The following is an 18,608-nucleotide window of genomic DNA, read 5'->3' as shown; positions in this document are numbered from 1 at the left end:
GGACCTTTTGAGCCATCAGTTGAATGAGTTCCTCACAGGTGGTTTTGGACAGATAAGGATTTCCTTTGCCACAATTTCCATATTTCGCAATGTGACCTACTAAAAATGGATCGAACTGACTTATGAACTCAAGCAGCCCTAAAAAGTTCCCATTTTGGAATGATCCAAATCTTTCTTCTGTTCCTCGAAAAACCAAGCCACGTTCAGCTAACGTACGAGTAACAGCTATGACACACCTCAGGACATGTTTCCAGTAATCACACTCTTTCTGAATTTGTTTTTCCAACTGTTGTCCCAACCCTACACCTTGTCTGTGAGTTAAGTATGTTAGCATAGAGTTTTAGTGAGTAGTGCTTTTTTCATGTTGATCAATTACAATAGGATTTTGCCAGTCACTGAACCCTTCTCTTGTAACAAAACGTAAGAAATTTTGAGGAGCAAAACAGTTAACAAACAAAACAATAAACTGATCCCGTTGATGGTGAATGCAATAACCACTCTCTCTTGTATTCCTCACCATTGGCTTTTGTCCCAACAAAAAGTTTCTGCGAACAGTATCTTACTGGTTTGCCAATACTGAAATGTCGGTAAGACTTGTCAAATGGCCCATTGTGGTGTTGACAGTCACTGGGTCCACAAGCAGTCCAATAAGCCACATCATCAGCAGAGAAATCAAGCCACAACCCTGGATCTTTTGCTATATTTACTTCATCTTTTGCAGACTGAATCATTTCACCACCATCACCATGGCCTACTAAACTTTCATTTTCAGCAATTATTTCAACCTCAGAATGTTTTGTAAAGCAACTTGCATCAACATTTGCAGTAGAGATATCAAGAAAATTTATAGACAAAGTGAGACATGTGCTAGATGAACCTGCTTGTGACACCTTGATGATTCCAACATCATATTTTGATTTTGAAGTGATCAAAGTGGTATTTGTGTCCGTCTCTGATGACAGAGATTGGCTCTGATCAGGAATTGGTATATAATGTTGTGGAACTTGTGTGAAGAAATCAGTCAGCTTTGCAGTCTTGGAATCTAATTCCAAAGTCTCCTCTTGTTTCTTTTTTGATAGTTTTCGCTTTTGTGCACTACTTAACTGAACACGTTCTTGGGAACTGTTAAATACAGAAATAAAAAGATTATTTTGTTGAATATTAAGTGGCAATCAACACAGTTACACATATCACAGGCAAAATCATACGAACAATTTAATTTTTGGCTTACAGCTGAATCTTGTGCTTTTGTGCTTTAATCATCATCATCATCATCATCAAATTCCTGCCATGTACCCTCAAGGGGTGTACAGGATATGACAGTACTACATGAAAAAATTACATCATTACTAACTTCCTATCTACAATTTTCCTCCAAATCAGTCTGTTACTTGTCAAGACTCCAACATTATCAGATCTTATATTTCTATCGTCTAAGGCACTTTGTACCGTATCAATCCACCTATATCTTGGTCTTCCTCTGGGTCGTTTTTCTGCCAACCTGGCAGAGAACACTTGTTTTGCTAATCTTTCCTCTCCCATTCTATTTAAGTGACCATACCATCTGAGATTAGCTCTGCTAACGCATTCCTGGATGCTGACAATGTCAAGTTCTTTCCTAATATCCTCATTTTTAATATGATATTGCCATTGATGCCATCTGTTCACGCCTCTAATCTTTCTCAGGACTCTCATATCTGCGGTCTCTAGTCTTTGGTCAAGTGTTTTACTTCTGACCCAGCTCTCAGATCCATAAGTTAAAATTGGTTTGAACACAGTCTTGTATACAGCTAATTTAGTGTTCCGACTAATTTCTTTCTTATTCCATATGAATTTATTCAATTGACTTCCCACGATACCAGCTTTGCTGATTCTGTTGTCTATTTCTATATTTAGTTTACCATCTTCAGTAAAAATTGTGCCCAAGTAGCTGAAATGTTTTACTTGTTCCACAGGTTCTCCATTCACAACACAGTTGACATTTTCAATGATTCTGCCTATTTTCATTGTCTTTGTCTTTTTATTGCTGACCTTCATACCATATCTATTACAACAGCTATTCAATTTAGTCAGAGAATCTTGCAGACTTGTAGCGGATTTATTTAGAAGTATAACATCATCCGCATAAAGCAAAGAGCTGACATTAACATCTCCAATTTTGATATCATGTTTAATACCACATTCCTTCATAATGTGATCCATATAGATAATGAATAACAGAGGGGATAATGTACATCCTTGTCTCACACCAGATTTAACATTAAACCATCTTCCTGTACTTCCTTCAATTCTAACTGCTGACTTACATCTCAAATAAAGACTAAGTATTGCTTGATATAATGCCTCATTGACACCATATAACTGCAGCGTATTGAATAGCTTCTCTCTTGGCACCTTGTCATATGCCTTTTCCAAATCGACAAAACTTAAATACAGATCTTTGTTATATTCCCATGCTTTCTCGACTATTTGTCGTAAAGTGAAGATCTGATCCTGACAGCCTCTATTTGGCCTGAATCCAGCTTGTTCTTCACCAAGCTTTTCTTCCACAATTCTTCTCAACCGTTTCTCAAGTATACTTGCATAGATCTTGCCAGGAACACTCAGTAGGGAAATACCTCTGTAATTCTCACATTCAGTTTTATTTCCCTTTTTATATATGGGTACTATGAGAGCTCTACTCCAATCATCGGGAATTCGTCCCTCTGTCCAGGCTTTCTGAACTATGCAGTGCAGCCACTGTAAGACTCTTATACCACCATACTTCAGCATTTCTGGTCGAATATCATCTATTCCTGCTGCCTTTCCACATTTCAAGCCTTTGATGGCTTTTTCTACTTCAAGTATGGATATGTATTCCTGACTGCATGCCTGGTCAGTGTTTTTTATCACTGTGCTGTAATCACTGCTTGTTTCATTTAGCAGTTTTTCAAAGTAATTACTCCATACTTCAAGGATATCTTTTTCTCCTGTTTTCATTTCACCTTTATCATCTCTAATTCCTTTTACAGCACTCTTTCCTCCATTCCTAAGCTTCTTCAACAACCTCCAGAATATTTTGCCACCTTCTTGATATTTATTTTCTATATTCTTGCCAAAGTCCTCCCATGACTTTTGTTTAGATAGTTTTACACACTGTTTAGCTTTCTTACATTTGTCTCTGTATTCTGTAAGAGTAAAAGCTGACTTATTTGCCAGGAACTTTTGATATGCTTTCTTCTTTTCCTTCACTACCTCTTTAACTTCCTGTGTCCACCAGGGAGTTCTGATTTTTTTATCCTTGCACACAACCTCACCACATGCCTCTCTGGCAGAATCAATCAATGTTTTCTTCAGAGTTTGCCACTGAATCTCCAAGGTTTGATTCCTGTTCTCAAACTCTTTCATTTTCTTTTCAATAATATTTCTGTATTTTAGTCTACAGTTCACATCTGAGAGCTGCTCAACTTTTATTCGCTTTAAAACTTTCTTACATGTTATTCTTTTCAATATGAAATTCAATTTTATCCTGCTCAAGACTAAATAGTGATCACTTCCAATTTCAAATCCTCTGTACACTCTGGTGTCCTGCACCAGGGAGAAAACATCACTATCAACAATAACATAGTCAATGAGACTTTTCTTATTCCTAGCCTCTTCTCTCCATGTGAATTTGTGCACATTTTTATGTTGGAACATGGTGTTAGTAATAACCAGTCCATGTCCTGAGCAGAAATCCAACAGATATTTGCCATTATTATTAGCTTTGCTCTTTTCTCCAAATTTTCCCAAAATATTTTTGTATGTCTCACAATCATTTCCTACTCTACTATTTAGATCCCCAACAAGGACCAACTTTTCCTTTTTCATTGTGTCAGTTGCTTTTTCTAAAGCCTCAAAAAATTCCTCCACTTCTACCTTAGTAGAACCTTCTGTGGGACCATAGGCACAAATAAGTCTCATTTTCCAGTTCCCCATTCTCATATTTGCCCACATTACTCTACTTGAGACTGACTGCCATTCAAGAAGATTAGCCTCGTATTTTGTGTTGAATACTATGGCTACTCCTTCTTTTCCTTGATTGTTATTGCCTGAATATAACATTTTGTATTTATTGCTCAGAAAGATCTCATGTGTGCTTTAATTAACTCTTATTTTACTGGAGTCGCACTTCTGCGACAGCAATTTATCTTACATAAGAAAAACATTTTTTTACTATTATAAAAGATTATCTTTTATAATAGTAAAAAAATTTACATGAATATTTGAACACAATGACTACATCCACTTCCACCAATATAGTCACTCAGGACTTGTCGACCATATTTTGGTCACCCACCACAGGATATGCTGAAAGAAATCCACTCTATTGTACCATAGCAAAACAAATATGAGAGGCTATTCCTCAAATCTGCCTCATCCCTGAAAAACTTTCCAAATCCCAACAAATTTGGGTGCATGAAACTGCCCTAAGATTACAATCTGCAAATTCAGATAAATCAGCTTGTGCCAATTTGTATAACTGACAATTTCGAGTAGAAAGTGTGCACACATTTAAATTTTCTAATTGTGTCAAAGGGATTACATGGTAGCACTTAATAGGATAAATGGCAAAAGGTTACACTAAGCAAATTGTGTTTGAAGGAATAAAGTTGCTAATTTGATGTTTGTAATGTCTCAAAAATATCACTAGATGATTTCCTGCAAGGAAGAATTATTAGATAGCTTGAAGAAGTCCACAGAATTACTGATATTGCAAGAGAGTTTGGAATCTCACATGTTGTTATATCTATGCTCTGGGCAGCATTTCAAACCAATGGAATGTGTTCCAGACATTTGATGTGAGGTTGCCCTCACTCTAGCATGGAGCATAAAGACATATTTTTAGTTATAAGCATTTTGGTTATCACAGCAGGTTGGCTTGCAATTTGAACCCAAGCACAGGTGCACAGATATCTCGACAAACTGTGGCAAAATGTCTGCAACAAGTAGGTTTATATTCCCGTAGGCCTGTAGTCTGCATTCATTTATCCACAGCTTATCATAGAGCACATTTGCAGTGGTAGTGGTGGTAGTGTAACCATAAAAATTGGACAAGACATCAATGGGCTAATGTACTCTTTACAGGTGAGTCATTTTAGTCTTTCCTCTGATTATTTAACATTTGATCTGTCATGAAAGTGGTACTGCTTATGATCACAAGATGTTTTTTAAAGGGATAGATACAGTGATGCTGGGGGTCATGGTGTGAGAAGGCATTATGCTTAATGGATGCACCGAGCAACAAGTGTTGGGAAAAGGGACTATGACTGGCTCCTCAATGTCATGTTCAATTGTTTCGTGGTGCTCTAGGCAAAGAATTCATTTTTATGGATGACATTATCACAAGACTTCTGGAGAATACTTCCCCTCCAGAAAAAAACACAAGGTCTTATCCTTGCTCTAGAGGAGGAGTGAACCAGTTTGCCTCAAGGATTCCTAATCACTTGGTGCAAAGCATGGAATGACATTATAAGAGCTGCATCACAGTTTGGAGTGAACATATTCCATACCAAAATGTCACTTTGCATAGCCTTCTGTATGGACGAGAAGGATAAAGATAGATAGCTTTCTGTAAGTACTATACATTAATTCCTTAACTACGTCCTTAGAAATTTGTAATTTTTGCCAAAAATGTGTCGCAATTTAATTTTGTATGAAATTTATAACACATTTTTTGTGTAATATAATTTATTAGTATGCTGGCAATAAATTTATGTCCCCATTTGGCTCTATCATAAAAATTTTTCATATATAGGTAAAAATGTAGTTCATCCTTAGCTTTTTGACATCAGCATATGTCATGTTCTAAACTATATCTGAAAATTTTTCAAAATAAAAAAAAACTTATTTAATAATAAAATTCTATGCAATGCCTTCCAGTGGTCTGCAGACCACAGTTTGAGAAAGGCTGCATATAGACGGTAATACAGAAGGCATCCTTATTTTATTAATCATACCATCTTTATGTACTTCTTTCAGTGAGATGGTAGAAGTTATCTGCCTCTCTCTTTCTCCCTCTGCCCCTTTCCTGAAAAGTTTTGATGTATTGCCAGTTTAGGCTCACTATCATCAAATGCTTGAAGGATGGAAACTGACTGCCCAGTAATCTTGAAAAGTTAGAGTTAAGAGTTCTGCTGCCTCCCTTTATAATAGGCATCGAAGAATTTTTTTTTTTTTTTCACTATTTGTCACCTTTATCATCTCTATTACTTTTACATTGTTTTTTCTGCTATGTCTAAGCTTTTTTTTTCTACAACCTCCAAACCATTTTGTCACCTTCATGATGTTTATCTTCTGCATTTCTGTCAATGTCTTCATATGATTTTCCTTCAGTTGTTCTTATACATATCTTCCTTTCATTTTTCTCTATATTCTCTCAGGACACCTGCCAATTTGCATGCTAGGAACTTTCACTATGCTTTCTTTTCTAGGGCCTGTCTGACTTCTTAAATACACCATGAAGTCAGATTTTTCATTTTATTTCATGCAAATAACTTCGCCATATATTTTCCTGGCTGAATAGGTCTCCAAGATTTGGTTCTTTTTTTCAAACTTTTTTCATTTATCTTCAGTGATATTTGTACACCCTTTGTCCAAAAACAAACCGAACTTTTTGAAATTAGAAGAAACGAGTGGCGCCACTTGTTGTATCTTTTTGTTGTCGAAAGTGGCAACCTTCATTAGTGTTGTGTAAACTGTTTAGGACATTTGTTTCATTAGATGCCAAGAGTGATAGTGTGTTTTGACAAACTGTCGGAAAATGAGTTTCAAACAGAGAGCTGCAATTGACTTTTGTATTAAAATTGGTAAACGTTTTACCGAAACACATCAAATGCTTCAAAAAGCGTATGGTGACAAATGCTTATCCCGTACTCAAGTTTACGAGTGGTTTAAGTGATTTCAAAGTGGTCGTGAGTATGACGAAAAGCCAGGCTGTCCAAAAACTGGACTGAGCGAAGTTAACATCCAAAAAGTGTGTGATTTCATCAAGAAAACCCAAAATCATTTGCGAGATTGATTGAAGATGAATTGGGGATTCCAAAATCAACTGTGCACAACATTTTCATGGAGAGTTTTATCATCATCATCACGAACCGTGGGCTCACTGCCCATTGATGTCTGATTCCTGTTTCACTATCTTCTTCCACCTTTCTTTGTCCAGTGCACAGTGTCGCAGTTTTTGTACACCCATTCCACACCATTCTTTTATATCGTATATTCATTCTCTGTATGGTCTACCTCTTCTGTTTAAACCATCCATAGTACCACACATGAATGTCTTTATCTTTCGATCCTTGCTCATTCTGCAGATGTGTCCAAATAATTGCAGCTTCCATTGTATAATCTTCTGCATTAAATTCTGTTTTGGTTGTATCTTCTAATAGAGCTCTTCATTGGTGATTTTCTGTACCCATCCTATTCTTAGAATCTTTCTGTAACAAGTTCTTTCAAATGCCAAAATTAATTTTCTTGATTCCTTATTTATTACCCACGTTTCAGATCCATACATTACACCGCTGAAGATGCACGTTTCCAGTACTCTTAGTTTTGTTTGCAGACTGATCACTTTACTTTTCCAGATGTTATCCATGGCCTTCAGATTTGTTCTTCCCTTTGCAATCCTGATCTTTATTTCTTTTTTACAGTCCAAGTCATATGTCATTTTACTTCCCAAATATGTGAATTGTTCTACATTTTCTATATCAGTTCCATCCACTTGTATCTTTTGTTTCCTGTTCTTCTCACCAAATACCATTGTCTTTGTTTTTTCCAAGTTCATAACAAGTCCAAATCTCTTCCCTTCCTCATTTAACAGTTTCAGTGTTTTTTGTAGTTCTCTTTCGTCTTCTTCAATAATAACAATGTCATCTGCAAATCTCAGATTGTTAATTCTCATTCCGTGTGCAGATATTTCTTTGGCATCTTCTTTCAATTTGTCCATTGCTCTTTCTAAATGTGCGATGAAAATGCTTGGTGATATTGGGTCTCCCTGTCTAGTACCTCTGCTTGTTTTAAACCATTTCCCCAAATCATCGCCTATTCTAACTGCTGCAACTGCATTCTGATAAACATCTTTTAATATAACTATTAGTTTTTTATCAATTCCATAGGATTCCAGAACTGCTAATGTCACTTTCTGGTCAATACTGTCAAATGCTTTCTGAAAATCAACAAAGCAAGTATATGTGTTTTTGTTTTTTCTCCTAGCTTTGTCTGCTATTAACCTCATTGTCAAAATCTGTTGAATTGTAGTTCTATCCTTCCTAAATCCTGCTTGCTCGTCTGCAAGATATGCTTCCAATTGTGTTCTCAATCTTTCTGTCAATATGATCATCATCACTTTATCAAGGTGGCTTATCAAGGCAATTGTTCTATAATTTTTACATTCTAGCCTATTTTCTTTCTTGTATAATGTTACTAATGTTGATTTCACCCATTCCTGGCATTTTCCCTTCTTTCCATATTACATAGTTGGTGCATTTCTGTAACCATACTTTCACCACCATATTTAATAATTTCTCCAATAATGTTATCGTTACCAGGACTCTTATTGTGTTTTAGCCGTCCTATTGCTTTTTCTACCTCTCCTCTTAAAATGTCCATATCATGCTCATTACCTGGTGGTGATATCTGCTTCAATTCTTCAGTCAGTTTCCCAACACTATCTGAATCTAGTTTTACTTCATATAACTCACTACAGTATCTTGTCCACTGCTGTACAATTTTTTCTTTATTCATCAATACTTTGCCTTTTTCATCTTTAATTGTGGTCTGTTTTGGTTGCCACTTTCTATTAATGGTTCTGATCATTTTGTATGCCTCCCTTGTTTTATGCTCTCCATAGTACTGTTCTATATTGTTGCATTGGGCTTCTAACCATTTCATTTTATCCATTCTGATTGCTTTTTTCACCTCATTACACTTTCTTCTATTTGTTCTGATGTATCCCTTCTTATCTTAAACATTCTTTTCTCCTGTACTAACTTCAGTGTTTCTTGTGTAATTCATTTCTTCTTGATCTTCTCTTCTTCTGGTACTGTTTCTTCTATCGCCTTCATTACTCTTTTCACTCTTAAATTCCAGTTTTTTTTCTTTCTCCACACTTTTTTAAGTTTCTCTTCTAACACTGTTCTGTACCTTCTTCCTATGTCTGCTTCACTTATTCGTGCTGTATCTCTTCTATTCTGATGTTGGGGTTTATATTTCTTTTTTAATTTCAACTTGATGTTTGCAATCACCAAACTATGGTCCAAGTCTATATCCGCTCCTTGAAAAGTTCGACATTGCTTTACTTCTTTTAATCATAATCATATCAGTCGTGTTTTTGGTTTTCCCATCATTTAATCACCACGTCCATTTTTTACACTCCTTTTGTTGGAATCTTGTGTTACAGATCATCATCTCATGGTCCACAGCAAATTCTAACAATTTTTCATCTCGTTCATTTCTTTCTCCGAAACCATATTTTCCCATGACCCTTTCCCAACCATCATTATCTATTCCAACTTTGGCATTCCAATCTCCTTCAATAATTAACACATCTTGCTTTGGTATTGTTTCTATTGTCTCTGTCAGATCTTTGTAGAATAAGTCAATATCCTCATCTGTGCTGTCAGATGTGGGTGCATATATCTGGACTATTGATATGTTGAATGGCTTTGCCTGAAATCTTGCTACTATGATTCGTTCATTAACTGGTTTGTAGCCTAACAGTGTCTCTCGAGCTCTTTTGCTAAGAAGGAAGCCAACTCCTGCTTCGTGCATGATGTCATGTCCTGACCATATTACTTCGCATCCATTGATCTCTCCAGATGTTGTCCATCTCATCTCTGCCAATTCTAGTATATCCCACCAATATCTCTTTATTTCCTCACGAAGTAGTTCTAATTTTCCTGGCATCCAGAGTGTCTGCACATTCCTACTGATAACAGTTCTGTTAGTTTCAGTTTCTGTTTCCTTTCGGTATCCCACTTTTCGATCCAACCCTGATCACTCGATTGGTATCGCGGGCCTTGTTTATCGGGGTGACGCCCGAGCCGGCATGTTGTAGCAGTTGATTGTATAGGCATCAGATAACAATCGTGTTTTTTCTTTATGGTCAGAGCACCGACACTCATCTGACCGACCCTTCTCCTTTATCCAGGCTTGGGACTGGCATGAGACCCCTAAGGATCCCATGGCTGAGTTTGGGCCTTCATAAATTGAATTTGCGATTTGTTCCCCACAAGTTGACCAACAACCAAAAAATGTATCGAATTGAATGCTGCAAGGACCTCATTAAAACCACTATAAAGGACTCAAACTTTCTTGAAACAATCATTACTGGTGACGAAACATGGTATGAGCCCAAGACAAAGCACCAGAGTGCTGAGTGGAGAGCACCTGGAGAGGGGCTTCCAAAAAAACCTCATTTGGAGAAGTCCAAAGTAAAGACAATGCTGATTTGTTTCTACAATTCTAAGGGCATTATCCACAAAGAATTTTTCTGCCTGGCCAAACGGTCAATGGAGAGTTTTATCTCGAAGTTTTGAAGCGATTGATAGCAAGAATTCGCTGTGTATGGCATGAATATCGTGATGCAGGCAGCTGGTCACTTTTGCACGATAATGCACCATCTCATCATTCAAACATTGTGAGACAGTTTTTGAGCAAAAACGAAGTTTATGTGTTGGATCACTCACCATATTCATCTGATTTAGCACCCTGTCACTTCTTTCTCTTCCCCTGACTTCATTAGCCAATGAAAGGAAAGCGATACGACACCGTTGAAAACATTCAAGTGGCAGTAACCACAACCCTCAACAGTATCCCAAAAACCGATATAAAAAAAACTCATTTAATGAATTAATTGACCGTGCCAAGCGCTGTATCGAAGCTGAGGGAGAATATATTTATTGAAATAAATGATTTGAATAATTATAATTGGCCTGTGTTTTATTTTCTATTAAAAATTCGGTTTCTTTTTGGACAGAGAGTATATATTTGAGTCTACACAGTTCATTTCTGAAAGCTCCTTGATGTTAAACTTTTTTTACAACATTCTTACATATTTTTTTAAAAACAGTCTTACATGCTGTTCTTATCAATATGATATTCATTTTTATCCTTCTTAAAATTAAACGGTGATCACTTCCTGTTTCAAATCCTCTGTATACTTCCTGGACGAGCATGAATATATCACTGTCATCAGCGATAGTTAATATTACTTTCACTCACTCACTCACACCAGTACAGTAGAATCTTCTTCTTCTCTTATTATTGTACAGCAGAATACAATAAGGCAGAAGAGTTCACAGATTATCGGCTGTCAATTATCATTGCCTTCCCAAAATAAAGAAAGGATCCAACACACTGGCCAGTTTCTCTGACCAGCTGTTTTTGTATTGGAGAAAATGGCAAATGCCAGGCTACTCTGGCATTTAGAAAGAAATAATCCACTATCCAACATGCAATATAGTTTTCGTAGACACCGATCGACATGTGTCCATTTGGTTTGTCTAGAAACCTGTACAAGAGATGCATTCCTGAAATGTGAACAACTGGTTTCAGTTTTCTTTAACATAGAACAAGCTTATGGCACAGCCTGGATATATGGCATACTAAAAGATCTCTGTAATCTAGATTTCAGATGGAACCTTCCTGTCTTCGTTAAAAATGTTCCACCTAGTTGAGTCTTCTAAATCTGAGCAGGAAGTATGCAATCTTGACAGTATCATCAAGAAAAGGTTGTTCTCCGAGGCTTTAAGTGTGACACTATTTACTATCAGAAATCCATCACTGAGCAAATTCCTTCTGCAGTAGACAGTGCTCTATATGTTGATGTCTTTACAATCTAATGGTACTCTTGTAACATGAAGATCACTGAAAGATACTGGGCCCATCCAGAAAGTAAGGTCTGTTCAGAATTTATTGCTAAATAATAATAGTGTCATTTGTTTTAAGAAGGGCAAAACAATGTTCACAATGATGCATGCAATGTCCGGCCAAGTGTGGTGACAGATGATTTGGTGGAAACGACACCATTGCCTAACTTTACTGTCATTCATTACATTAGACCCCTAAACCTTACCCAGTTGTAGGTGAATTTCTGCAGCACTGTTGTTTTCAGCCAACAAAAACCATACCACACCACGAAACTCTCAACTGGTGGGATTTTTTATCACAGCACTCATAAATTATACATAGAAGACAACAAACAATAACAGTACAAAAGTAAAATGGTCAACAGCCAGCTAATGAGTCATTCTATGCTACCACACGTGCGATCCCTCTGCCATATCTTATTTGGCGGTAAATTCTGAACAGGCCTTACTTTCTGGACACACTTCATAACTTTAACAAGAAATTCATCATATCTCTTCATTATTATTATTATTCAGGCCTCCATGGAGTCAAAAGACTCATCATGGGAGGCCTTCCTAAGAAGGACTTCCTTCATGACTCATCAAGGGGAGATCCCCCCTAAGAAACACAAAGTCTATCATACCACTCCTTTAAACTCATTGACCATTCTCGCTCTCACCAATCCATTAGGCTATGCATTCCACGGTTCAATCACCCTCCATGCAAAGAAACCACTCCTCACCCTCTTGCTCACAGTTTCCTTTCGTAACTTCCAGGGATGGCCTCTTGTCATCATTCCTTCCCGCTGTTCAACCAAGCAAAAGAACTCCCCAGTGTCAACCCTGTAACCACCTCTCAACAGTTTAAAAGTCTCAATCATATCACCTCTCCTTCTTCTATCCACCAAACTCTGCAGTCCACATTCCCTCAGCTGATCCTGATAACTATCATTGTACAGTCCTGAAACCATCTTTGTTATCCACCTTTGTACCCTTTCCACAGTTAATTTATCCCCTTCAAATCCTGGGGACCAGATCTGAGAACAATAGTCTAAGTGTGGTCTGATCAGAGTCTTATACAATGGAATGATAACCCTTTTATCTCTGGCAGGTCAGTATTCTTCTCATAATTGCAGCAATCCTCTGTGTTACCTTCACCACCTTTGCAACATGTCCCCTAAATTTCAGGTTTCTATCAATCATTACTCCCAGATCTTTTGTCTCCCCAACTTCCTCCAGTATAACTCCTCCAATAAAGTATGCAGTGTCCCATCGATGTTTCCCAAACCTCAAGACCTTACATTTTGCTGCATTAAACTGATAACCCCAATTCATTTGCCCATTTATCTAGCTTATTCAAATCCTCTTGCAGGGCTATCACATCTGCACTATTACTAATAATTCTTCCCAACTTCGCATCATCTGCAAACAACTGAATATCCCCTTGCAATCCACTGACAATGTCATTGATATAAAGGTTAAACAATATAGGTCCTAGTACTTAGCCCTGTGGGACCCCACTTGTAACCCTCTGCCTCCTTGAAACTGCTCCACCATACACAATTCTCTGATACCTATCAGACAGCCAATCCTGAATCCAGTTGATCAATCTGACATCAACACCCATGTGCTGCAACTTAAATATCAGCTTATCATGTGGCACCCTGTCAAATGCCTTCGCTAAGTCTAAGAAAATTGTAGTATATGTCTTTCCCTCATCTAATGTTCTTGTAACTTTATTATAAAAGGCTAGCATATTGCTAAAACAAGAGCGCCCTTTCACAAATCCATGTTGACTCTCACAGATAACATTACCCAATGGCACTATCTTACCTTCCTTCCATTCCCTGGGCACCTTTCCTGCAGCCAGACTTTCATTGAAAAGCCAGGTTAAAGGCACTGTCAGTTCCCTAGCACATTCTCTCAAAACTCGTGGTGAAATACCATCCAGTCCCAAAGCTTTACTGACATCCAGAGTACTCAGTATCTGAAACACACTCTCCTCCTCTACCTCTAAACCTCGAACCTGCCCTATCCCTCTAGCATTAAAACTGACTTCTCTAGGATGAAATACTCCAATAAAGTGTTCATTGAACAATTCCACTATGTCCTCTGCATCAGTCACTCTATTCCCATTTTTATCCCACAATATCATTCTTCCACAGTCATTTCTCCTCTTACTGGCCACATAACTAAAAAATTCCCTAGGATTTGTTTTGGATCTTAGGGCCAAACTCCTCTCATATTCCAGTTTCGCTTTCCTTACCACACTAGTCACTCTTCTGGCCTGTGTCTTATATTCTTCATGCATCTTCTCTTCACCTGTCTCCTTATATCTCTTCCGTAGCCTCTTTTTCGCATGCAATTCCTGTTTAATATTGTTTGTCGTCCACTTTACTCCAAATTATGTCCTCTTCTTCACTCATGGTATACAACTTACCATTGCTGCTAACAAATATTCTTTCACAATTTCCCACGCACTAATGATATCCTGGCCTTCCAATTCCTCCCTCCATGAAACTTCCCAAAGTTGACGTCTAAGACTATTATAATCACCTGCTTTATAATTCCACATAAGTTCCTGTCTCTTTGATACTCCTGCATGTCTATTCATTTTCCAAGTCAAAACATATGGTCACTCTCTCCAACTGGTGGGAGAGATGTCATCTCAGTTATTATCAACTTTTCTGATGCTATAACCAAATCCAAAACTCTTGAACCTCTTGTTGCCTTTGTTACATGTTGCCTAAGACATTTGCCCCTCAAGAATTCTAGAAATTCCATTTCCCTATTGCTACATGTCTTCCTCTCTCCAATTTATACTACTGTAGTTAAAATCTCCCATAACAATCATTCTTCTTGCACTTGCCAAACTTCATGAGGTCTTAATAATGGGTTCAGGTTTTTAGCAGAAAAATATCTGTGTACCTCTGCTGAAAATTCTTTCTTTACCCAGACCCAGAATTAAGAACTGGACAAAAACTATTATTCTAGTAGCAACAGAAGCCAAGTTCTTAGGATTCAATTTTTGATAAAAAAACTGACATTCCTGAGAAACATTTCAACTAACAGAAAAGTGCAAGAGAGCATTGAATATCCTTTGCACTCTATCCTCCTGAATATGCTGTAGATCAATCTTACATGTTTCACCTTTATTGTGCACTTGTTTAATCAAACTGGATTATGGTTACCAAGTCTATGGTTCTGCAAGGGAGAGTAGCCTGTGATTGTTGAATCCTATCCTTCATCATGGTATATGAATAGCTACCAACATATTGAGCACATCACCCATTCAAAGTCCTTAGTCGAAACACACGAATCTGCTCTGTCACTTCGATGGAAACAGTTGTCTCTTAACTATGCCTAAAAATGAAGCGTCATCCAAAACATCCTACATGGACTAGTAATTTTTTTCTCTATGCTGGGAAACTCAATATTATACACATCAGGCTGCCTTTTGCTCCTTTAGCATGTGAAAGGAATTATGTAACCTTTTGCATGAAGGTTGCAACATTACTTGAACTGAACATAACATTCCTCTATGGCATGATTGCATTCCATATGCAACCTCTCACTATGCCAGCTATGAAAGTCTTGTACTCCATCTGTCTATTTGCAGTTGTTTCTTACCCATCTATTCTAACATTTCACGATCTGAGGCCTCTGTTGGTTGTGCTACTTTGTGTCCTGACCTTATTATATACAGTCAGATCCTACATGACATTTAGCTTCCACTTGTGCACATAAAAGAAAACTGCTACCAAAAATGTATGATTTATACTCTTGTTAATTTCTTTACAGGTCATCTCCTCTCCTGTGTACAATCCACACCTGTTGTATAAACTGAAGATCCGTTATTCTGAAGTTCATTGTGCTGGATTCTCACCCACCCACATTGAAATTCAAATAATGAAACTGCAGATACAGCTACTATGTCAGCTCATACTTTTTTCCGTATGCCATTTGTCAGTCCCATATACAGACTGCAGGCAGGTGTAAGATCAAAGCTAATTAATGAATGTCAGTCATCATGGCAGGAAGCACTGACATATAAATTGCATGGGATTAAGCCTGCAATTAAGCATTGCAGTGTAGTCAACATAGATACAGAAGAGAGGAAGTTGTTCTTGCTAGACTCAGCATAAGTCAGTCATCTTACATATTATCTGTAAGATGACTGACTTATGCTGAGTCTAGCAAGTCTAGTATAGCAAGTCTGTATGAGTAATGCTAGCAAGTCTAGCATTACTCATACAGAGCTGATGACCTCTGTATGAGTAATGCAACACTCATGTTACTATTTGCCATGTTCTGGTGAAGTGCTGGCACTTCATTCAAGAAAGAAATGAAATATTTTCTAATCTGGCTGAGCCTTATACACTCAGACAAATTGTATGAAGTTTTTAACTTTTCAAAGAATTAATTTTTACAACCATATTTGATCATAATTGCTATCTGTGTATATATATATATATATATACGGCATTTATACGGCATTGCTTAATTTTTAAAAAAATTGGTTTTTATGCATGTTATTTACTAATTTATCTATTTATTATTACCCTGTGTGTTGCTGTAACCTTTGGAATAGCAAGTCTTTGCTGTCTTTGTGCTAATAACAAATAAATTATAAACCACTAACCATCCTCTGTCATTTCTCATTTCTTTTACAGTACACTTTTTGCCATTTCTAAACTTTTCCAATAGCCTCTAGCAGATTTTACCATCTTTGTGATATTTATCTTTATATACATAAACATTTTCCCATGTCTTCTATTTTACTACTTTTCTTCTCTATATTGTGTAAGGGCACATGCTAACTCACTTGCTAGGAACTCATAATTTCTTCTTTTCCATGACTGCTTCTTTTAACTTCTTGAATCCACCATGAATTTCTGATTTTTCTTTTGAAGAGAACTTCACCATTTGCCTTCCTGCTTAATCAGTTGGTGTTTTCTTCAGATTTTGCTACAGAGTCTTTAAGGTTTGGTTTTTGTTTTCAAATTCTTTTAGCTCCCCAATAATATATATATATATATATATATATATATATATATATATATAAAATGATAAGCCTTTTTATGTCACGTTTTTTGAAACTTTTTGAAACTCAGGGGCTACCCTGAATGTCGCGTTATCAGAATTCAAGGAGAACCGGCCTACCAGTCCGGAACATGGGGGGGGGGGGGGTGCCGTAGGCGCCAGGTGGGGGGGGGGCATATCCTCCCTGGTGTGTGTGTGTGTGTGTGTACACATTTTAGTTTATGAGAAATGAAAATCACTGTGTGATTCTCATTTTTATCCTGCTCAAAAGTAAATAGTTATATCTTCCTGTATCAGGTCACATACTCTTATATTTTTGAATTAGCTTGAAGATATCATTAGCAATAACATTGTGTTTTCTCTTCATGTGAATTTATGCACATATTTATGTTGAAGAATGATGTTAATGATCACTAAGCTATGTTTTAAACAGAAATTCAGCTGGAACTTATTGTTAGCTTTGATCTTTTCTCCAAATTTTCCCAAAATATTCCATATGCCTGAGCTTCAATTCTTATGTTCTAATAAGATCTCTATTAATAACCACCTTTTCCTTTTTCTCTGTCAACTGGTACTAACTCAAGAAATTCATCTACTTCTTTTTCTGTTGGTTCTTTCTGAAGGATGCACAGTAAATCTCATTGTTCAAATTGCTCACATCTGCTTTAAATTCTTACACTTTCAGAAGTTTGATATAAAGTGAAAAGCAAAGTTTTTATTTTTACAGAGCATCTTTAGATCATAAAGTATTTTTGACTACAGCTCTTTTAAATTAAAATAATAATTAATCATATATAGGTATTATTGCCTACCTTTGCTGTATATTTGACAATTACAATCCTTAAAACTTGAAGTGGCGATTGTCGATAATGAAGAAAGAATGATAATAATAGGTAGAATAGTAAGATGGAGCTCCATTACAGCTTAACGTTTAAAATCTAAGATATAAATTATAAGTCTAAAGTGTAAAAATGATAACATATTTATGAAAGGATGCAACGTGGACAAAGAATAAATTTGGTTATGAATGATGTGATGTTAATAATAAAAAGTTGACAGTATCCGATATATATCTGATGAAACCTCACAATTGAATGTTTATTCTTTTTTTGCATGCTAAAAAAGGAGAAAAATTATTTTATAAATAATCATAAAAGTTTATAGTGTATGATATTTACAGATTCCATTTTTCAGGGCTTCCAACAGTATTTAACATTTTTGCCCATACAGTACCAGTTGAAGAACGGTCTCGAGCATTTGGATATTTGGTAGCAGCTGGAACAGTAGGCCAGACCATAGCAGCTCTTGTAAGTTCCTTTTTTTTACCATTCTTATTTAGGAGAACATAACATTTAAATTGTTCTTATTATTTTTTGTTGTTACTCATATGTAGTGAAAGTTTATTATTCATTGTTAATCCCAAATATCATTTATTTTCAGAAGTCCCCCTTCCTTGATATTTCTTTCTCTCTTATGCAACTTTTTAAATTATGCTTTGTGCATATTGTGTTTAAGAATTTAAAGTCATTCAGGGTATAGGTTAGCCTTAAAATGATGATGTGTTATCTTCCACTTATATGTTAGGCCTGGCAGCTTGTCACAGCCAAACAACTTCACTTTATACAAACTAATTAATATTTGATAAGAGTGATTAATCTTATGGCTGTCAGTTACTTGTATTTTCAGACTGTTTTATCTGTT

The 18,608-nt window shown here is 36.6% G+C and overlaps 1 protein-coding gene across 2 annotated transcripts in view; it reads left to right on the top strand.

The window, feature by feature from the left end:
- The window catches only part of LOC150095574 (uncharacterized), a 148,531-nt gene that overhangs the window by 80,671 nt on the left and 49,252 nt on the right, over positions 1 to 18,608 (top strand). For both annotated transcript variants that reach the window (XM_090410180.1, XM_090410179.1), the window contains exon 4: positions 18,102 to 18,214. In XM_090410180.1, the coding sequence (XP_090266306.1) occupies positions 18,102 to 18,214 (113 nt within the window). The remainder of the gene's footprint in view (positions 1 to 18,101; positions 18,215 to 18,608) is intronic.

This window comes from Typopeltis vanoorti, chromosome 20, assembly GCF_054136105.1.
Source record: "Typopeltis vanoorti isolate ZY-2024b chromosome 20, IOZ_Tvanoo_1.0, whole genome shotgun sequence".
Classification (NCBI taxonomy): domain Eukaryota; kingdom Metazoa; phylum Arthropoda; class Arachnida; order Uropygi; family Thelyphonidae; genus Typopeltis; species Typopeltis vanoorti.
This window is presented reverse-complemented; position numbering and strand designations above follow the sequence as displayed.